Source organism: Carcharhinus amblyrhynchos, chromosome 1 (genome assembly GCF_965287045.1).
Source record: "Carcharhinus amblyrhynchos chromosome 1, sCarAmb.v2.hapA, whole genome shotgun sequence".
Classification (NCBI taxonomy): Eukaryota; Metazoa; Chordata; class Chondrichthyes; order Carcharhiniformes; family Carcharhinidae; genus Carcharhinus; species Carcharhinus amblyrhynchos.
In genome coordinates, this window is record NC_137324.1 from 17,424,282 (window position 1) to 17,447,694 (window position 23,413).

Sequence of the window (23,413 nt, forward strand, 5' to 3'; positions counted from 1 at the left end):
ATTGAATGGCGGGGCAGGCTCGAAGGGCTAGTTGGCCTACTCCTGCTCCTATTTCTTATTTTGTTTTAGATAACCCAACTCCGTCTTGAATGCCTTGATTAAACCTATCTCTATCACAGACTCAGGCAGCACATCAAAGAACTTAACCCCTCTGCGTGAAAAAAGTTCTCTTTGTATCTCATTGCATCTTTTACTAATTACCTTAAATTTGTGCTCTCTCACTCTCAATTCTTCTGCTAGTGGGCACAGTTTTTCCCACTCTCTCATAACCTGTCATAGTTTTGAATACTTCTATCATATCACTTTTCACGCTTCTCCAAAAAGCTGTTGCAACTTTTTCAATCTCTTCTCATCTGAAGTTCCCTGGAACCATTCTCATGAATTTTTTCTGCACTCTCTCATGTCTTCACATCTTTCCTAAAGTAGGAGTAGGATGCAGTGCTCCTATTGAGGCCAAAGCAGTGTTTATACAAGTATAGCAGAACCTCTTTACTCTTGTACTCAATGCGCCCATTACTGAAGCTTTGGACAGTATACACTTTGTTAACCATGTTCTCAACCTGTCCTGCCACTTTAAATGACTTATGTACAAATGCATGTCCCTCTTGCACCCGTTTTGAATTGCACCCATAGCTTATTTTGTTTCTCCATATTGTTCCTACCAAAATGAAACATTTCATACTTCTCTGTTTTGAACTTCATCTACTCCCTATCACCCCTTTTGAAATTCTACATTACACTATACTTACAGTTTACAGTACTTCTGAATCTCATATCATCCACAAATTTTGGAATTGTGCCCTGTACATATCAGAAAGGTGATGATCCCTGGGGGCACTCTACTAAAACCTTTCTCCACCCTGAAATCCGAGACTATTTGAGTATAGGGATAGGGATGTTTTGCTGCAATTGAATAGGGCATTGGTGAGGCCACACCTGGAGTATTGTGTGCAGTCCTGATGTCCTTAACTGAGGAAGGATGCTCTTGCTATAGAGGGAGTACAGCGAAAGTTTACCAGGCTGATGCAGGGGTTGGCAGATCTGTCATATGAGAGACTAACTAAATTGGTTAGGATTATATTCACTGGAGTTTTGAAGAGTGAGAGGGGATCTCATAGAAACTTAAAATTCTAACAGGGTAAGACAATAGATTCAGAAAGAAGGTTCCAGATGGAGGGGGGTGTCCAGAACTAGGGGTCATAGTTTGAGGACAGGGACTAAACCTTTCAGAACTGAGGTGAGAAGAAATTTCTTCACCCAGAGGGTGACGAATGCAGTTGAGGCCAGAATGTTGTCTGATATCAAGAGGAAATTAAATATAGCTCTTGGGGCTAAAGGGATCAAGGGATATGGGAGGAAGGGAGGGGGTTCAGGGTATTGAATTAATGATCAGCCATGATGAGGATGAAAGGTGGACCAGGCTCGAAGGGCTGAAAGGTCTACTCCTGCTTCTAGTTTATGTTTCTATTCATTAACTGGTACGCTCTGTTTCCTGTCATTCAGCCAATTTTGTATCCATGTTCCCACTGTCACTTCTTTTCCATGGTGCGAGAAATGGTTACGTGGATTAGGAATGCCTGCATATTAGGAATCTTAAAAGGATGTTTAAAAGAAATGTTCTAAAAATAATATTGAAGGTACAGAGAATTCAGCTTTTTTTTATTCGAAAGATGGAAACACATCGTCCTAACAAAAAAAAATCAGATTTTTTCTGATCATACATTAGCAACTTGAAGGATAACGGCATCTGTGCAATATCTGACATTAAACAAAAGGTTGGGAGGTCAGTTTGACTTGCTCTCATGAGCATCCTTGTAGAATTCTCATCACAACAAAGAGCCTGATTAAATCATGTAATATATTCAAATATCTATTTGAAACTGGTGCACTGGTTATGAGCATCTCGCATCCTCTTAGAATTTACTGTAATGAAAGGCACAGAGTTAAAAATGTGGCAGTCATTTCGCATTTATTTCAAGGATTTAAATGCATATATATTAAAAAAAACTTTCAGAATCAATACCAATTTAGATTGCAAAGATCTAATGTTGCTCTGTAAACTAAATGCTAGCTTCAAATGGCTCAGATCTAATGTGTGTTTCACACGTACAATTCCAGTCAAATCCCTCTGTGCATCAGAGACAGCCAGCCAGTCATGTTATATTTTAAGTCTTGTGGGGTGGCGTCGTGCAGTGGTTACTAATTCAGTATTCCAGACTTCAGACCCTACAATAACAGTTTGAGAATTTCAATTAGAGTCATAGAGGTTTACAGCATGGAACCAGGCCCTTCGGCCCAACTTGTCCATTGATTTCCAATTCTAGAAACAAAAAGCTGGCATCACTGAAACTTATAAAATTCTAGTAGAATGAGACAGAGTGGATTCAGAAAGAATATTCCCAGTGGTGGGAGAGTCCAGAACTAGGGGTCATAGTTTGAGTTAAGGAGTAAACCTTTCAGGGCTGAGGTGAGGAGAAATTTTTTCACCCAGAGGGTGGTGAATGTGTGGAATTCACTACTGCATAAGGTGGTTGAGACCAAATGTGATTGTGTGATTTCAAGAAGAAGTTGGATATAGCTCTTGAGGTTAAAGGGATATGGGGGGAAGAGGGGGTGCAGGCAGGGGGAAGGTGGAATCAGGATATTGACTTTGATGATCAGCCATGATCACTTTGGTGGAGCAGGTATGAAGGGCCAAATTATGCTTCAATGTTTCTATGAAAGCTGCCACAGTGCTGTCAGGTGTTTGAAAGCTTGGCTAGTTCATCAATGTCCTTTGACTGTGCACATCTGATACAGGCCTATACATGTCCAGTCCCATACCAATGTGACTGATTCTTTAACTGCCCTCTTGCATCAAGGTTCACCACACTTCCTTATGGTAACCAGGGATGACCAATATATTACCAGTAATTGCCACTTTACGAAATGAATTTGCAAAAAGAAAAGCCCCAAGCTGACTTGGGTCATATCTCCCCAGCATTTCTAATTTCATTACTGCCTAGGTTTGTCCTCCATTTCTCATTGGCTGAATCTGAAGTACCCTAATTCTTAAAATGACTGAGTTATTTATAAATATTCATAAATTTTTGTTGGTCAGATCAGCCCATAACTGAGGACTCCTGTGAACTGTTGTCTTGATGTTCAAGTTCAGAGGACCTCTAAATTCTAAATTTCTTTTAAAAATATTTATCCATTTTCCCTTTAAAAGCTATGGATTCTTTTTCTGCCACTGTTTTGAGTTGGACCTAACCACCTTCTGCAGAATAAAGTTGCTTCTAATTTCCTTATTTGTTCTTTTGGTCATGATCTTCACTTGAAGAGGGAAGGATTAATCAAAGATAGTTGTAAGCAAGGTTTTGTCAAAGGGCAATCATGTCTTACAAATTGAATTTTTCGAGGAGGTAACTTTGGATGAATGTAGTGTAGTTGATGTTGTCTGCGTTTGACAAAATTGGAGACTAATCAAGATGGTAAGAGCCCATGGCATCCAGGGCAATTTGGCAAACTGGATCCATAATTGGAACGCCATAACATACAAGGCAGTGAGCCAGGTGCTGGAAACTGGGATTGATGGCTGGGGCAGACACAATGGGCTGAAGAGCCTCTTCCCATGCTGTAAAACTCTAACTATGATTATCTCCCCTGGTTATTAAATCACTGACCCCATAAACTCTATTCTGGGAAGTTTTACTGCAACTGTAGAGGAACTTGACGAGATCATATTTGGTATACAAATTTGTTCTCCTTATTTAAAAAGGATATAATTGCTTTAGAGGCAGATCAGAGAAAGTTCACTTGATTCATTCCTGGAATGCAGGACTTGCCTCATGACGAAAGGCTGTGTACCCTTTGGAGTTTAGAAGAACGAGCAGCGATCTTATTGAAACATATAAGAAGTTTCGTAAGGTGGGCACAGGAGAATGTGAGACAGGCTAGAACTAGGATACAGTTTCAGAGAAGAATGAAGAAAAATTATTTCTCGCAGAGGGCCGTTAGCCTGTGACATTCTCTTCCCTGGAAGGCAGTGGAGGCTGGATTGTTGAATTTATTCAAGGCTGAGTGAGTTAAATTTTTGATAGACAAGGGAGTTGATGATCATGGGGGACAGACACAAAAGACAATCCGATCAGCCATTGTCTTATCAATTAGCGGAGCAGGCTGAAGGGTCGAATGACCCACACCTGCTGCAAACTCCAATGTTCCCATATTCCTGCATCCACTTTATCAAATCACCAGTTTTACTGAAGAGGCGTAAAAGTTTCTCTTCATGACCAGACAGTTGGTAAACAGTTTTGTAAACAGTTTTACCAATTTACCCTCTAAGAGATTTCAGCATCAATTCCCTTCATTGATGTTGTTTTCTCTTGTACCTTGGAGTGTTTTACTGCATTTAAGACATTGTATAAATGCGAGCTGTTGCTGCTAAGATGGAGCTTCCCAAGTGGTGGTTTCTCTGCTGTACTTTGCTTAAGTACCTATTATTCATGCATGAACATCAACAGTAAAATGTTGAGAGAGAGTTTGATAATGCTGAGAGGAAGCGAATCACTGCTTAGCTAGATTCTGCCATCAACCATTCACTTTTCACTGGGTAATCATTGAAGAGGGAAACATGGGCTAACTTTATGTCTAACCTAGAAACAAACCAGTACAACCACCAAAGCACAGTTGCATAAGCCAGGGGAACTTGGAACCTCCATACTTTGTATAGTTCAATTCTCACCTAAGAGGAAGCAGTGATGATCTAGTGGCATCAGTGGACTAATAATCTAGAGAGCTAGCGCAGCTTCTGGGAACCCAGGTTTGAATCCCACCATGGCAGATGGTGAAATTTGGTTTCTGTAATTAAATGACCATGAAACTTGTCGATTGTGACAATCTGTGCCTCTTGGTTGTTATGCCATCAGCTGATGGGAATAATTTTTCCTTGTCTAATTGATAAGCCTGATCAATTTGTGGTGCTAATTTAGGAAAAAAAAATCCTTCTTCAGGTATTTCCTATTTTGAAATTGAAATTGAATATTGACTTTTTATTCATTCTCAGATGAATATGTGGGGAGGCAGTGGTGTAGTGGTATTGTCACTTGGCTAGTAATCCAGAGTAAAGCTCTGAGGACCCAGGTCCAAATCCCACTAAGGCAGATGGGGAACATAAGAAATAGGAGCAGGAGTAGGCCATCTAGCCCCTCGAGCCTGCCCCGCCATTCAGTAAGATCATGGCTGATCTGTCGTGGCTCAGTTCCACTTGCTCGCCCTCTCCCCATAACCCTTAATCCCCTCGCTTATCAAAAACCCATCAACCCGCGTCTTAAAAATATTTAGCGAGGCAGCCTCCACCACTTCCAACGGGCAGAGAATTCCAGAGATTCACCACTCTTTGAGTGAAGAAGTTCCTCCTCAACTCTGTTCTAAACCGCCCCCCCCCCCTTTAATTTGACTTCGATAAAAATCTGGAATTAAAAAGTCTAACGATGACCATGAAAGCATTGTCGATTGTCGGATAAACCCAACTGGTTCACTAGTGTCCTTTTCGGGAAGGAAATCTGCCGTCCTTAGTTGGTCTGGCCTACATTGACTCCAGAACCATAGCAATGTGGCTGACTGTCAAATGCCCTCTGAAAAGGAGGGCAGTTTGGGGTGGGCAATCAATAAAAGAAGGGCCCAGCCAGCGATGTTCATCTCCTGTAAAATGAATAAAAAAGAAAATTCAAACTTGCGTCTGACAGACAAGACGATTGGTATTTGTATCTGTCTTTTTGTTCTTGAGGATTTCTCTGCACAGCGGTGGTGCGCAGTGGATGCGAGCGTTTGATGCTGATTGCACTAAAAGTCATTGTTGGCACAAGGGCCAGATGGTAGCTCTGACTACAACATTAATCTCGGTTACCAATGCTTCTCTTTGTACACTGAGGTTTGAACTGAATCCAAACGAAGGAGATGTTGATTTTCTTTGCTGTCGGGCAGCTGTTGAGTGGCACCAAAAAAAACAGTCTGAGGCATTGTCAACTCAGCATGTTAGTGATGTTCAAAAAGAGGTTTAGATTTGACAGGTATAGTTTTGTTGCAATTCCCTTATGTTTTTCACGTATACAGAATTACCAGGTTTTCTAATGCTAAGTGTGCGGTTTCTTTTGGAGTCAAAAACTAGCAACAACTGGCTGAAAGTTCCGTGATCTGTACATAGCTGCCAGAGGACATTGCAATATGCTCAAGGTGCATGCAGGACTTGTGTGACTGAGATTTGTTTCTCCTGTAGACTGTGCGTACCCGTGCGGGGTTATGTCACTGATTCAGCCAAGGCCTGTATCGTGTGGTCTGGTCGGAGATCTAAAAAGCGAGCACCAGTATATGTTAGTAAAGACCAGAGTGCATGCACAGTAATGAGTATAAGTAAACAAGTTTCTAATTACACACTAATAGGCAATAAGTCAACCATGTACCCTGTGCATTTCCTTTAGAAATGGAGCACTCGATAACATTCTGACACTGTGTTGGCGATAGGGCTAACCTCTGAGGGTCTGTTTCATTATACTAAAATTTGCTATATTTCATATTAGTAAAGTTTTGGCATTTCAATCAGGAGTTAGTCATTTCTGAATGGGGAAAGCGGGAAAAAAGTACAAATGTGCTATGTTAACAGTTTTACTTGTAACATTTAAAGAACAATAGTTTCTTCCTGGTGCACAGAATATATGTGGAGAATTTATAACCTTGCCTTCCTCTTTGAGAAGTGGATGTTAAATTATAAATAAGCATGCCCTTGCCCAGTGTCATTGCTCATTACTTTGAAAACTTGCAGTATTAGGCAGATCAGGAGCTCCCTCCCACACCAGCACCTATATCCGTCTGGCTTTCATGCTATCAATCTCTTTGCCCTCTTGCTGCATTGCACTATGACCCCTCTCCCTATGGAAACCTGACTTTCCCTCCTCTACATCTGTCCAATGTCAAGATTGCTTTCTTCCATCTTTGGCTGCCAAAATTCTCGTCCATGCCATCATACCCTGGGGAGCAACTTCTCAAAATAAACTAAACTATCTCCCTGGCCAAACCTCCTCCAGTTGCAAAGTGTTCAGAAGACTACAGCCAGCGTTCACACCTTGGCACAGTCTTGATTTCCCATTGCTCCCCTTCGTCACAGCTCCACTACCTCCTGGTGGCCGTTAGACAATTCTCATTCACACTGTCACATTCTGCCTTGGTTCAACCTACCTTTATGGTTAGCTGACACCTTGTGTGTTGAAAGCATTGACTGCTCTCCTCACACTGGGTTACTTCCATTGGCAGTGAAGCCAAGTAATGAATTAGAAGTGTCAATGTTTCAGGTTCAATGACCTTGCATCAGAATCAATGATGAAAGTTCATTGACCTGAATTATTAAGTCTGTTTCTCTCTCCACGCATACTGTCAGGCTTAAAGTTAAAGTGTAGTCATTTGTGTCACAAGTTGGCTTACGTTGACATCCCCATGAGGTCAGTGTGAAAATCCCCTAGTTGCCACACTCTGGCACCTATTAGGATCCACTGAGGGAGAATTTAGCATGCCTAACGCACCTAACCAGCACGTCTTACAGACTGTGGAAGGAAACCCGAGCAAACACAGGGAGAATGTGCAGACACCATACAGACAGTGACCCAAGTTGGGAATTGAACACAGGTCTCTGGCGCTAAGAGGCAGCAGTGCTAACCACTGTGCCGCCACACTGCTTCCTGCAGGCTTCCAGCATTTTCTGGTTTGATATTTCATACCACTAAGTGCTTTGCTAGACCAATCTAGAGGGCAGTGAAGAGTCAGCTACGTCAGTGTGAGGCTTGACTAGGGCATATAGACACATGAGGTAAGGGTAGCAGGTTTCTTTCTCTGAAGGGCATTAATGAACCAGGTGGATTTTTAATGATAAATCTGCAGCTTTACAGTCATTTTATTTATTTTCAGCTTTTATTCTTATTAAACAAAATACCGAGTTTAAAATCTCAACCCATAATGGGGGCTGAACTCATCCACTGGATGACTAGTCCAGTAAAAACCATTAACCTGCCAGTGCTTGATGATTGATGTGTTTCTTACTGTTTTTACAGGGGCCCAATGCTAAGCCGGTGGTCTCATTCATCGCTGGTCTTACTGCACCGCCAGGTCGGAGAATGGGGCATGCTGGTGCCATCATTGCTGGAGGCAAAGGTGGAGCCAAGGAAAAGATTGCTGCCCTCCAACATGCTGGTGTGGTAATCAGCATGTCCCCTGCCAAACTGGGTAGCACCATACAGAAGGTAAATAGTAGTTTCAGTTCTAGAGTTTACAGAGAATGAAAAACATGAACGCCAAGTGTGTTTTATCATCTGTAAGATCTTCCGTATGGATTTGGACTACAGTGTAAACTTCACATGGTCAAAATCCTTCTGTCTTTGTCTTATCTGACTTGTGCACTAAATGGTCTTCATCTAGTCCTCAGCATTGATTTTCCTTCTTAATTGTGGTGTTCTGCCGTATTCACTTTAATTTCATCGAATCTTGCAGCACAAAATTGGGGGAGTATTTGTCCCATCACACCTGTGCTGGCTCTTTGAAAGAGCTGTCCAGTATCATGAGCTAAAGTAAAGCACTACCTGATGGTTAGTTAAAACTTTGCCCAGCTTATTTAAATACATAAGTAGCCTAATGGATGCCTGTAGAGTTAAACCTTTTAATAGAATAGTGCAGAAGGACGCCATTCAGCCCATCGAGTCTGCACCGACCACAATCTCAACCCAGGCCATATCCTCATATTTCCCTGCATTTACCCTAGCTAGTCCCCTTGATGCTGAGGAGCAATTTAGCATGGCCAATCCACCTAACCCGCTCATCTTTAGACTGTGGGAGGAAACTGGAGCATCCGGAGGAAACCCATGCAGACACTGGGAGGACGTGCAAACTCCACGCAGACAGTGATCCAAGCTGGGAATCGAACCCGGGTCCGTGACGCTATGAGGCAGCAGTGCCAACCACTGTGCCACCATGCCACCCTTTCATTGGAAAACACCCATTCAGCTTTATAAAGTTCAGTTTATGTCAGTGACCATTGCGCTAACTGTGCCACTGTGTGATTCCTGGCACATTGAACAGCTTTCAGTGCCTAAATGTAAGCCAAGGCTCTTTATACTGGTGCTTGTTTCACAGGGATACTTCTGTCTGACAATTACTCTTCACTGCATGGTAGGAAGAGAAGCAGAGTTCTCATACCTTTTTCAGCCACCTGCTTTGTCTTAAAAGCACAGTGGAAGCCATATAAAAGTGTTGAAAATGACTCAGCTCCTGGTACCATCTGCGTTCTAGGTTTCATTTATCTCCTGAAAATGCTATCAGTATTTTTTTAAAAGGACTCAATTTTTTATAAGAAAGCAATTGCTGGAAAGGTTCGGCAGCTGTAAATTCTGTCTGCCACCAAGGCATTTCTTCGACGGCAGTGGTTAGCCCTGCTGTCTCACAGCGTCAGGGACCTGGGTTCAGTTCTGACCTCAGGTCACTGTCTGCGTGGAGTTTGCATGTTCTCCCTGTTTCTGTGTGGGTTTCTTCCGGATGCCCCAGTTTCCTCCCACAGTCCAGAGATGTGCAGGCTAGGTGCTCTTAGTGTCCGGGGGATTAGCAGAGTAAATATGCAAGGCTACGGGGATAGGGCCTGGGTGGGATTGTTATCAATGTAGGCTTGATGGTTTGAATGATCTCCTTCTGCACTATAATAGTTCTATGACTCTATCCTCTGACTGTCCTAAGCTTGCTTCCCACCTGTTGTGTCAGCTGACTGCTTTGCTTTCCACATCCAGCTACTGCGCATCTTGTCTTGCCGCAACATGACTTCTTACACAGCATGGCCACCTCTCTCTCTATCTGTCCCTCTCTCGTGACATTCTAGTTGACATGTCCCTTGTTCTGTCAAAGAACTCTGCATATGTCTATGCTCCACATGTCTCTTTGCACTGCAGGGCTGCTGTTGTTTCTCTCTCTCTTTTTTTCTCTCAGTAGCAGTACTCTCTAAAACAGCCTGGCACATCTTGCTGTGTGATCCTCGCTGTTGGACAGCTTGACATCTTACCCTGCTGCCTTGCCATGTTCCCCGCTGCGCTGATCCAAGACATGCACATTGATAAATTCCTGAGATTATTCAGATGAAAACAGATGCTGCTTTAATGCTGAATAATAACATCCTGGGAGGAGTATTTGCTAGTGCTGTTGGGGAGGGTTTAAACTAATGTGGCAGGGGGATGGGGAATTGATATCGGAAGTCAGAGGGAATTGTTACTAACTTTGGTACTCCAGCTATCACGTTCCTTCTCAAGTTTCACACCATTGATCACCTCTGTTTTAAATATCAGCGTAGTTCAGTGTTAGTATTCTAAACCAGAAGGTGATAAGTTCAAGCCCCATTCCTGCATTTGAGCATATAATCCAGGCTGCCATTTCCATGCAGTGTTGTGAGTAAGTAGTACTGTTGGATATGAAGAAGAGCAGGAGATAACATTGGAACACAATAGGATTGATTCACCCGACGAAGGAACAGCGTTCCGAAAGCTTGTGGCATTTACTATCAAATAAACCTGTTGGACTTTAACCTGGTGTTGTGAGACTTCTTACTATATAGTAGGATTGCCAGGTCTTCCAACAAAACAGTAAGGGCTACGTTCTAAAGTAAGTAATTGGTTGTGAAGCACTTGGGGAGTATCTTGAGAGCCTAAAAAGCGCTTTATAAGAATGCAAGTCTTTTTTATCCATGATACCACTGTCAAAAAAGATTGTTCCTATTATGATATGCCATGACATCCATCTTAACACAGTGTACAAAATGGCAGTGGCAGTCAAGTGTGGCAGTGTTTCACTTGCTTCATGAAGTCACTCTACAGCTTGTGGAGGGCTGCAAACAAAACTGATCTACTGTCAGAGTAAATCAATAGCTTATGTTATTTCCTTTTAACAAATCAGCTCAAATATTTGTCTGAGTATTGGCATAATGTGTTGGGTTTATTGATGGAATGGTGCACTGGGACCTAAAGACTCTGCTAGTTAGATTTTCTTAAAAAATATCTTTCCACGTAGGATTGCCAGACATTTGCATGAGGGAAAACACAGGTATATTAACAGGAGCTGTAAGACTCACCAGCCTAGCCTGACTGCACTTTCAGTGCTGCGCAGAATTACCTCCAGAAAGTTTAACTCGATGTGTCACATTCATACTTTCCTCAGTCGATGGACACTATGGGTACAGTCATCCAGAAGATGTGAATTCAAGTCCCACCAAAACAAATTGAAAATTTGTATCCTGCTAAAAAAAATAAATAAGCATAAATAAATAATATGAGGAGATGGTGGCTTAGTGGAATTGTTACTGGACTAGTAATCCAGAGACCCAGGGTGCTCATCTGGGGTCCTGGGTTCAGATCCCACCATGGCAGATGACAGAATTTAAATTGAATGAAAATCTGGAATTAGAAGTCTAATGATGATCATGAAACCATTGTTGATTTTCATAAAATCCCATCCGGTTCACTAATGCCCATTTAAGGAAGGAAACCTGTCATCCTTACCTAGTCTGGCCTACAGAGCCACAGCAATGTGGTCGGCTTTTAAATGTCCCCCCAAAATGCCCCAGCAAGCTACACAGTTCAAAGTTAGGGATGGATAAGGAATGTTGCCCCAGCCAGCAATGCTGAGCAATAAATGCTACCCCAGCCAGTAATGCCCAGTGAGTGAATAAAAGAAGTCAGTGACAGTGACCATTAAGCTGCCAGATTGTCATTTAAACATCTAAGGTTAAAGTTTATTTATTAGTCACAAATAGGCTTACATTAACACCGCAATGAAGTTACTGTGAAAATCCCCTAGTCACCACACTCCGGCGCCTGTTCGGTTACACTGAGGGAGAATTTAGCATGGACAATGCACTTAGCCAGCATGTCTTTCAGACTGTGGGAGGAAACTGGAGCACCCGGAGAAAATGTACCCAGGCACGGGGAGAACGTGCAAACTCCACACAGACAGTGATCGAATCCAGGTCCCTGGTGCTGTGAGGCAAATACTAACTACTGTGCCACTGTGCTGCCCCCTGGCTCATGAATGTCCTTGTAGAGCTGAATGAGCATAAGAGCATAATACTTGCCATTCACTGGTCTGTCCTTAGGATTGCATGGTTGGTTTTCAATTTCCCTCTGAAATGGCCCAGTAAACAACTGAATTCTATGAAGGCAAATAGAGATAGACAATAAATACTGGTCTTGTTATGCTGGCAAACCCTAAGATAAACCTGTAAAAAATCAAAACCCCCAAGAATGAGATGGGATATTTTTGAAGAGTTTTCCCCACAGCCATCCTTAAGCCATGTCAGCTATGGTTCAGTTGGTAGCAATCATAGAATCACTGCAGTGCAGGAGAGGCCATTCGGCCCATCGAGTCTGTGCCAACTCTTGACACAGCATTTTTACCTGGGCCCTCTTCCCCTGCCCTATCCCCGTAACCCCCCACATTTCTCATTGCTAATCCATCTCACCTACATATTTTGGGACACTAAGAGGAAACCCATGCAGTTATGGGGAGAATGTGCAAACTCAATACAGACAGTCAGCCAAGGCCGGAATTGTACCCAAGTCCCTGGTGCAGTGAGGCAGCAGTGCTAAACATTGCTATCTCTCTCACCTCAGTGAGTAGATTGTAAGTTCAAGTCCTGCTGTAGGACTTGACACAAAAGTCAAGGCTAACACTCCAGTGCAGTAATGAGGAATTGCTGCATTGTCAGACGAGCTGTCTTTTGGGCATGATGTTAAATTGAGTCTGCACTCGGGGTCTCAGTGGGTTGTAAAAGATCCCATGGCATCAAAGAACAAAGAAAATTATAGCACAGGGCCCTCCAAGCCGGCATCGACCATGCTGCCTGACTTAACTAAAACCCCCAACCCTTCTGGGATCATCTCCCTCTATTGCCATACTATTCATGTATTTGTCAATACGCCGCTTAAAAGTCACTAACGTATCCACTTCCACTACCTCTCGACAACGAGTTCCAGGCACTCACTACTCTCTGTGGAAAAAATCTGCCTTGTACATCTCCTTTAAACCTTGCCCCTCACAGCTAAAGGCTGTGCCCCCTAGTAATTGATCTTCCTCCTGAGAAAAAGCTTCTGACTATCCACTCTGTCCATGCCTCTCATAATCTTGTAGACTTCTATCAGATCGCCCCTCAACCTCTATCGTTTCAGTGAGAACAAACCAAGTTTCACCAACCTCTCCTCATAGCTACTGCCTTCCATACAGACAATATCCTGGTAAATATTTTCTGTACCCTCTCTAAAGCCTCCACATCCTTTTGGTAGTGTGGCTACCAGAATTGAACATATATCCCAAATGCGGCCTAACTAAAGTCATTTCAAGGAAGAGCAGGTGAGATGTTCCTGGTGCGCTGATCAATTATTATCCATCAATTATCCATCAATTAACATCACAACTCTTGGACTGCAGTGGTTCAAGAAGGTGTTTCAGCACCACTTTCACAAGGACAATTAGAGATGGTCAATAAATGCTGGCCCACCCAGTGATGTCCACATCCCTTAAACAATTTTTTAGAAATCAATAGATAAACACAGCCCCAAAATATTGTTCAGAATCACGTGACAAAAAGGGGTCTTGATTTATTCAGTTACTGTAAAGAAGTAGTTCTGATGGTGATGATACCAAGTGTGAATGCTTGTAAGCACCAAAATATTGTTCAGAATCACGTGACAAAAAGGGGTCTTGATTTATTCAGTTACTGTAAAGAAGTAGTTCTGATGGTGATGATACCAAGTGTGAATGCTTGTAAGTGCCACCAAGTGGCAGCAAAACACAGTTTATCTGAATTTCCTTGTCTTCTGTGGCTGTGATGAAGACCAACTCTGAAGACACAAGGTTAAGATAAGCATCAGCCTTGATGAATTGGCCATGCGATTATTATTTATTCTGCCTTTAAATGACCAGGAAATAGTGATACCTAGCTACAAGCTTAAAGTCATTGGCCTGTGCAGTTCTGTTTTCCAACACAGCCTTCTGTTATTTTGATTTCTTATCAACTGAAATGAATAGACTTAAAGGTACGTGTGCTGCTATTTAGTAATTTATTGATGTTTTTAATTCTTCCTTGCACTACTACATGTTTCTGAAATGAAAGTACTTGCATTTTTAAAATTAATTCATGGAATGTGAGCATTGCTGGCTAGGCCAGCGTTTATTGCCCATCCTGATTACCCTTGAGATGTTGGTGGTGAGCCGCCTTCCTATATTGCTGCAGTCCGTGTAATGTAGGTGCTGTTAGAGAGGGAGTTCCAGTGAAGGAACAGCAGTATATTTCAAAGCCAGAATGATGAGGGGCTTGGAGGGGAATTTCCAGGTAGTGATTCTTTCCTTCTATGTGCTCTCCTTGTCCTTCCAGATGATAGAGGTCTTGGCTTCCAAAGTGCTGGCTAAGGAGCCTTGATGAGTTCCCGTGGTACATCTTGTAGATGATACAACCTGTTGCTACTCTGTGCCATTGGTGATGGGAGTGTATATTTGTGGATGCAGTGCCACTCAAGCTGCTTTGTCCTGGATGGTGTCAAGCTTCTTGAGTGTTGTTGGAGCTGCACCCATCCAGGCAAGTGAGGAGTATTCCATCACACTTTTGACTTGTGCCTTGTGGATGGCCGGCAGGCTTTGAGGAGTCAGGTCAGTTACTCACCACGGGGTTCTGAGCCTTTGATCTACTGTTATAGCCATTGTATCTATATGGCTAATCTAGTTCAGTTTCAAGTCAATAGTAACCCCCAGGATGTTGATAGGGGGAGATTCAGCAGTTTTCTACTGGTTGGTCTGTAGCCTTATGTGCTATGGTGTTTCAAGTGCTCATCCTTGCTGTAGTGGACGGAGGTGCAGCAGCTAATTCATACAGAATGTTTCCTTAAACAGTTCGAAATAAGTGACTAGATAATCTGTTTTAATGGTGTTGGTGTAAGAATGAATGTTGGCCAGGACAAGAGAGAACTCCCCTCTTCTGAATAGTGCCATTGGATTTTTTGCATTCACCTGACAGGACAAACTGGGCTTCAGTTTAACATCTGAATATCTTTCTAATCCGTGGGAGGCAGTGGCATAGTGGTAATGTCACTGGACTAGAAATCCAGAGAAATGCTCTGAGAACCCGAGTTCGAATCCCACCATGGCAGATGATGACATTGGAATTCAATAAAAATCTGGAATTTAAAGTCTAATGATCATCATGAAACCATTGTCAATTGTCCTAAAAAAAAACTCACTTGGTTCACTAATATCCTTTAAGGAAGGAAGTCTGCCATCCTTACCTGATCTGGCCTACATGTGACTCCAGACTCACAGCAATGTGGCTGACTTTTAATTGCTCCCTCAAGGGCAATTAGGAATAGGCAATAAATGCCGGCCAGCCAGCAACACCCATGTTCAGTGAACAAATTAAATAAAATGGCTCTGATATTGACTCCCTCAATACTGTGGCTTCAAGTTGGTTTAAGTGCTCAAGTCTCTTTGTCTACAACAGTCAGAGGCTGCCACCACCAGCTCAGGCTGACGTCTACTTTCTAGTACCTCATCTTGATATCTATCAGCCAAAATGGGCTGATACTAACCTGCCTTCCCACGAGAGAACCTCCGAGCTCATAGGGTATTGCTTATTAAACAGTAGCATTGATTGGACAGTGCCAAATCTCCATTGTGCAGAGTGGCTGTAATAATGTGCTTTTCTTTATATACCATGGCAGAATAATCCAATTAATAGCAACATGGGCTATTTGGGCTGAATGGCCATTTTTCTTTTCTCTGCTCGAAGCTCTTTAAATCACGAATTAACAAAAAAATTCGACAAGAGAAAAGAAATAAAATCAGGATGGACCAAAGACAGTGAAATCTACGTACTTGTGTATTTATGTTGAGAAATTATGGCCACAGCACAGAGCCCCACTCAGGTTGAATGGTGTAGGAGAGAAGGCAAGATAAATGAATCTAGTTTGCTTTTGCAAATAATACATATAGCTTGCAATGACGTTTTCTTTGTAGCATTCAGCAAAGTGCATTAAATAAAAGGTCTCTGTATTGCCCGTTGCTCTCCTACAGTTCCTTTTTCTATCTTGCCTGGGAGAATAACAGCCAAAAAAAATGCCCACTGCAGCAAGCCGAAGGACAGGAAAATAATTCAGTGAATGGACTAGAATTTATTAATAACTATAGGTAGGCAGCAATAATTACAATTACTTTGTATATGTATTGATATACATTTTAAACTCTCCAGTTCAAATGTTTGTGGGGCAACCCCGATGAAGATGGAGAAATAATTTTTTTGAAGGCAAAACTTAATTATTTTGACACAAGTCTTGCAGATTTTTTTTTGTACTCGTAATGTTCAGTTCCCAGAAGTATTGTACGGGAGTTTTATTGACAGAGAATGTTTTGGCAGCACCTTTTTAAGCAGAGTGCTTAAGAGCTTAGAATCACTGTTCTGCAGTTATTGTCAGAACCTTTCGCTGCCTCACCCGGGTTGCTCATTTTTCATTCGTGAACTCAGGCGGGGAGTTGTCAGCCAGCAATTCAGCCGTGGGAAGTCACAAACCAAGTCCAGTCTAATCCCCACTCAGCATCGGGGAAGATCGGCATATAAGAGCAGGGATGCTGACTGATTTCCATCTGTTCCTTTAGCTCTCCCTCTCTTTCTGTTTCTCCACTCCCCCCTCCCCTAATCCAAGACAATGTGACAGGTTGATGGATTAAGTAGCAAGGTTGCTGAAAATCTGTCAACAGACACTGCTGGAATCATGCAGCAATTCAGTCAGCATTTATAAGGAAATTGGGATATAATACTTTGGTGATCTTTTTCTCCTCTCAAGGTGAGAGGGGGAACGTTTTTAAGGGACATGTGCAGTGCGAGGTTTTTCACACACAGTGGTGGGTGCCTGGAACGTACTGCCAGAGGAGGTGGTGGAAGCAGGCACATTAGCAACATTTAAGAGGCATTTGAATGGGTACATGAATAGGGAGGGAATAGAGGGACAGGAACTGAGTGAGGTTTTTGTTTAGTTTAGACAGGCATCATGATCGGTACAGGCTTGGCGGGGCAAAGGGCCACTTCCTGTGCTGTACTTTGGTTCTTTTGCATCTTGCCATTGCATTGACTAAAATTTGAAAGTTTACAACACTTGAAGATATGTCCTGATCTCTTCAATAAATTGGTAAACATTGTTAACTAGCTTTAAGAATTGAGTAATTGTTAATATGTATTTCATGGTGGCACAATGGTTAGCACTGCTACCTCACAGTGCCAGGGCCCTGAGTGGAATACAATGTTGGCAAGTGTGAGGTTATCCACTTTGGTAGGAGTAATAGTAGGAAGGACTACTACTTACAGGGCGAAAAGCTGCAGCATGCTACGGTGTAGAGGGACCTGGGGGTCCTTGTGCATGAGTCGCAAAAACCCAGCCGACAGGTGTAGCAGGTGGTCAGGAAGGCAAATGGGATGCTGGCCTTCATAGCGAGGGGGATTGAATATAAAAGTAGGGAGGTCTTGCTGCAACTGTAGAGGGCACTGGTGAGGCCACAGCTGGAGTACTGTGTGCAGTTTTGGTCGCCACACTTGCGCAAGGATATTTTGGCCTTGGAGGGAGTGCAGAGGAAGTTCACTAGGCTGATATCAGAGTTGAGGGGGTTGAGCTATGAAGAGAGGCTGAATAGACTGGGCTTGTACTCGTTGGAGTTTAGAAGGATGAGGGGGGATCTTATTGAGACGTATAAGATGATGAAAGGGATGAATAGGGTAGAGGTGGAGAGGTTCTTCCCGCTGAGAAAGGACAGCAGGACTGGAGGGCACACCCTCAAGATAAGGGGGGGGGGGCAGTTTAGAACAGAGTTGAGGAGGAACTTCTTCACTCAAAGGGTGGTGAATCTCTGGAATTCTCTGCCCTTTGAAGTGGTGCAGGCTACCTCGCTAAATATATTTAAGACGCGGGTAGATAGGTTTTTGGTAGGCAAGGGGATTAAGGGTTATGGGGAGAAAGCGGGAAAGTGGAACTGAGCCACTTCAGATTAGCCATGATCTTATTGAATGGCGGGGCAGGCTCGAAGGGCTAGATGGCCTACTTCTGCTCCTATTTCTTATGTTCTTATGATTCCCGACTTGGTTCACTGTCTGCATGGAGTTTGTGCATTCTCCCTGTGCCAGCATGGGGTTCCTCCATCCAGTTTCCTCCCACAATCCAGAGATGTGCGGGTTAGGTGCATTGGCCATGCTAAATTGCCCTTCGTGTCCTGGGGTGCATAGATTAGAGGTTATAGCAGGTAAATATGTGGGGTTACAGGGATAGGATTTGGGTGGGATTGTTGTCGGTGCAGACCAGATAGGCCAAATGGCCTCATTCTGCATTGAAGGGATTCTATGATTCAATAGTCTGTTTAATTTGAAAAAAAAAACACACCACCGTAAATTAACACAGGCTTCCAGCCTGCTTTTCCTGTAAAATTACTAATGATTTCCAAAGGCTACAGTAAGTCTTGTACCTCAAGATGCATGGAATCTTTTACTTATACCACTGCTTCTAGCCTTATAATTGCATCTGCCTTTGATTTCTCCTCTCCACATGCCTTTGGACAAAATATTGAACCAGCAGACATTCAGCTGAAAGGCCTGCTGTTGTCACATATCCAGAGGTTCAGATGCATTACCTGTTTCTCACCCATTTTATGGAGAAATGCCCAGCCTTCTCAGCACCTTCCTGCAGCGGGTCAACCAGTGCTGAACATGCATCGTGCTGCCTCATGTCCTATCATTACTAGCCTGCTGAGCAGCATATATTCCTGCGATGCTCAATGTATTTCTTGGCATTCTGTCTTGTCACTTTGATGGATGACCTTATTAGGGATGTGCATGCGTGTGTTTTTTTTAAATGATCTACATTGTCAAACCTGCACTGCCTCCCCCACCCTGATGCTTATTTTCTATTGAGGTTGCTGTGCCGCACTTGTGACCAGACTGGTTCTGCCTTCCTGAAGACAGCAGCCCTCACTGCTGTCATCGTTATGGACTGTCAGCCAGTCTGGGTCAACAACAGCAGCTTGCATTTACATAGCACCTTTTATACTCAAAATGTCCCAAGGTGTTTCACAGGAGTGGCATTGGGCAGAGTGTGCCACTGAGCCACATAAGAAGACATGAAGATAGATTGGGTAGATTTTGAGGAGTGAGTCGGAAGAAACATAGAAACAAGGTGCAGGAGTAGGTCACTTGGCTCTTTGAACCTGCACTACCATTCAGTGGCTGATCATGAACTTTCAGTATCCCGCTCATGCTTTCTCTCCATACCCTTTGATCCCTTTAACCACAAGGGCCACGTCCAGCTTCCTCTTGAACGTATCTAACAAACTGGCCCAACAGCTTTCTGTGGTAGAGAATTCCAGAGGTTCACACCACCCTGAGTGAAGAAGTTCCTCCTCATCTCAATCCTGAATGGCTTACCCCTCATTCTTAGACTGTGACCACTGGTTCTGGACTTCCCCAACATCGGGAACATGCTTCCCGTGTCTAGCCTGTCCAGTCCCATCAGGATTTTACATCTTTGGAAGGTAAAGAGAGGTGAAGAGTCTTATGGAGAGAATTGCAGAACTTAAAGGCATTGGCAGCTGAAGGAACAAAAGGTCAGTTGTGGGGTATGGATAAGTGTGAATGTACAAGAGGCTGGGACCACACTGGTTACAGGGAAGGTGATAGGGTTAATAAATGTGCTGCTGCATTCTGCTTACCTTTCAAAATTCTTAACAGCAAAATAGAATTGCTCGCCTAGTTTTTGAACTGTCACATTTAAAAGAGAAATAATTTTTGATTGGGAAAACATTGAATTTACTACTTTAAATCCAAATTTAAAAGGTTAAGGAGAGACAAGTTGAAAACAATAAAACTTATATGGGACTGATCAGGAAGGCTTTATTCAAAGTAATCTGTACATTGGGTAGATGGAATATGGAATTAAAAACCCTGGAATCTTTTCCAATTTCACTGGAAGTGTGAAGGCTAAGGGTCCTGATAGAAGTTGAGAGAGGCCTGGACAGGGTGGATAGTCAGAGGCTTTATCCCAGGGTGGAAAAGTCATTTACAAGGGAGCACAGGTTCAGGGTGAGAGGGGGAAAATTTAAGGGAGATGTGAGGGGGAGGTTTTTCACGTAGAGAGTGGTGGGTGCCTAGAGCACACTGTCAGAGGAGGTGGTGGAAGTAGACACATTAGCAACACTGAAGAGGCATCTGGAAGGATATGTGAATAGGGAGGGAATAGAGGGATAAGAACTGAGTAAGGGCAGAGGTTCTTAGTTAGGGCATCATGATTGGTATGGGCTTGAAAGGTCGAAGGGCCTGTTCCTGTGCTGTACTACTTTGTTCTTTGTTCCATTGGATGCATTAACGAGAGTAATTTTCTTTTATTCTGTTTGGAGAAACCAGGGTTGGATGAATTACCTACTTTATCTGTTGGATGATCAAAAATCTTTTATGGTGGTATTTTTACACTCCAAAAATAACTATTATTGCTGTAGTTTTAATAGAATTAGAAACATTCCTTTTTTACTAATGACTTTACCAGCTCTCACAGAGGTTGAGGGACAGTCTGATCAAAGTCTACAAGATTATGAGAGGCATGGACAGAGTGGATAGTCGGAAGCTTTTTCCCAGGGTGGAAGAGTCAATTCCTAGGGGGCACAGGTTTAAGGTGAGAAGGGCAAGGTTTAAAGGAGATCATAGAATCCCTACAGTACAGAAAGAGGCCATTCAGCCCTTCGGGTCTCCACCGATCACAATCCCACCCAGGTCCTACCCCCACATCCCTACATATTTAACCACTAATCCCTCTAACCTATGCATCTTACGACACTAAGGGCAATTTTAGTGTGGTCAATCAACCTAACCGGCACATCTTTGACTGTGGAAGGAAACCGGAGCACCCGGAGGAAATCCACGCAGACGCGAGGAAAATGTACAAATTCCACACGGCCAGCAACCCAAGCTGGGAATCAAACCCAGGTCCCTGAAGCTGTGAAGCAGCAGTGCTGAACACTGTGCTACCGTGTCGCAGGTTTTTTTACGAGGCAGATTTTTTACACAGCCGGTGGTGGGTGCCTGGAACTTGTTGCCGGGGAGGTAGTGGAAGTGGATACAGTAGTGACTTTTAAGGGGCATCTTGACAAATACATGAATCGGATGGGAATAGAGAGATATGGTTCCCAGAAGGGTAGGGGGTTTTAGTTCAGTCAGACAGCATGGTTGGTGCAGGCTTAGAGGGCCGAAGGGCTTGTTCCTGTGCTGTAATTTTCTTTGTTCTTTGAAACCACGCAGAGTTCAGAATTTAAACCTGCTTTTGATAAATGAGGTGTGTCACTCTGATTATTTTAACCTTTCAGGAGTTTGAGAAGAGGAAGCTGCTGTAAATACCTGACAAAAATGGTCTTAATATCAAGAAAAAGAAGCTTCTAGCACGAGACAGTGCTTCGATCGTCCATCTCCTGTTTCAATCATCTGGATGAAGTGACTGAATCTATATTAAAACAGAACAGAGCCATATACATATGTTTGTCTATTTTGTCTGAATCTGTACACTAGGTGAAACATCCACACAGAAAATAAATAGTTTAAAAAACAAATTAACTTGTGTTTATCTTCTGTTGGAGTAAAAGCTTTTTTATTTGCAACAAAGCTCAGCGTTTTGAGACAGGAAATTGAGTAGTCCTACTTATTCACACATCAGCCCCTCATTCACCTCCTCAAAATATTCTCTCAATTCTACCTGTGCAAAATTGCATGATTTCTTCAGTAAGAAGTCTCACAACACCAGGTTAAAGTCCAGCCAGTTTATTTGATAGTAAACCCATAAGCTTTCGGGGTTTGCCCCTTCGTCAAGTGAGTGGAGAGTTCTGGTCTCAAACAGAGCATATAAAGGCATACACAGTTTACAAAATACTGATTAGAATGCGAGTCTTTACAGCTAACCTGATATTCAAGTCTTAAAGAGGCAGACAGTGTGAGTGGAGATAGCATTAGGCATAGGTTAAAGAGATGTGTGTTGTCTCCAGACAGGACAGTGAGTGAGATGTTGTAAGTTCAGGCAAGTCATGGGGGTTACAGATAGTGTGATATGAACCCAAAATCCAGGTTGAGGCCGTCCTTGTGTGCGGGACAGCTTGGTACGGCTCCTGCTGTGACCAAGATCGCAAAAAACTACAAAGCGCCATGAACGAAGCCCAGTCCATCACTCAAAGTCCACCATTCAGCTTCCCATCCATTGACACTGTCTACACTTCCCGCTGCCTCAAAAAAGCAGCCAGCATAATTAAGGACTCCACACACCCCGGACATACTCTCTCCCATCTTCTGCTGGGAAAAAGATACAAAAATCTGAGGACACATACCATCTGATTCACTGCTGCTGTCAGACTTTTGAATTGACCTACTTCAAATTAAGTTGATCTTTCTCTACACCCTAGCTATGACTGTAACGCTACATTCTGCACCCTCTCCTCTATGTATGGTATGCTTTGTCTTAATAGTGCGCAGAAACAATACTCTTCACTGTATGCTAATACGTGTGATAGTAATAAATCAAATCAAATCAAACCTTATATCCAGGAATAGTTAACACCCAGTCCTGCCCTTCCTTATCCCAGACTTGGCTGTGCAATTTGCAAATTCAATATTTGCAAAATTGTATGGAGGATGGAGATAATGTTCAGAAGGACATAGACTGGCCAGTGGAATGGATGAACATATGGCAGATGAAATTTGATATAGAGAAGTTTGAAGTGATATTTCTAGAACATGGTGGAAAGTATTGGTTGCCTTCTTTAAGGATGGATGTAAATATGTTGGAAGCAGTTCATTGAAGAGCAGTATGGTGCCACAGTGATTAGCACTGCTGCCTCACTGCTCCTGGTTTCGATTTTTGGCTTAGGTTACTGTACGGAGTTTGCACATTCTCCCTGTGTTTGTGTGGGTTTCCTCTGGGTGTTCCAGTTTCCTTCCACAGTCCACAGATGTACAGGTTAGGTTGATTAGTCATGCTAAATTGTTCATAGTGCCACGGAATGTGTAGGTTAAAGGGAGTGGCAGGGTAAATGTGTGGGGTTGTTGTCAGTAGAGAGACTTGTTGGGCAGAATGGCCTCCTTCTGCACCGTTGGGTTTCTGTGATTTCTACAAAGATTTACTGGATTAATGCTTGGATTGGGCAGGTTGTCTAATGAGGAAAGGTTGGATAGGCTAGACTGGTATCCGCTGGCGTTTAAAAGAGGAACAGGTGACGTGATCGAAACATATAAGATCCTGGGGGGCCTTGACAGGATGGATGTGGAAAGGATATTTCCTCTTGTAGGAGAAGCTAGAACTAGGGGTCACTG

General features: G+C 43.0%; 1 protein-coding gene across 1 annotated transcript in view; it reads left to right on the forward strand.

The window, feature by feature from the left end:
• suclg1 (succinate-CoA ligase GDP/ADP-forming subunit alph) overlaps positions 1-21,666 on the forward strand; it is a 72,833-nt gene extending 51,167 nt beyond the window's left edge. Inside the window, exons 8-9 of the mRNA XM_080195297.1 lie at positions 8,082-8,270; positions 21,427-21,666. Of these exons, the coding sequence (XP_080051423.1) occupies positions 8,082-8,270; positions 21,427-21,453 (216 nt within the window). The 3' untranslated portion in view covers positions 21,454-21,666. The remainder of the gene's footprint in view (positions 1-8,081; positions 8,271-21,426) is intronic.
• Positions 21,667-23,413: the final 1,747 nt, after the last annotated feature.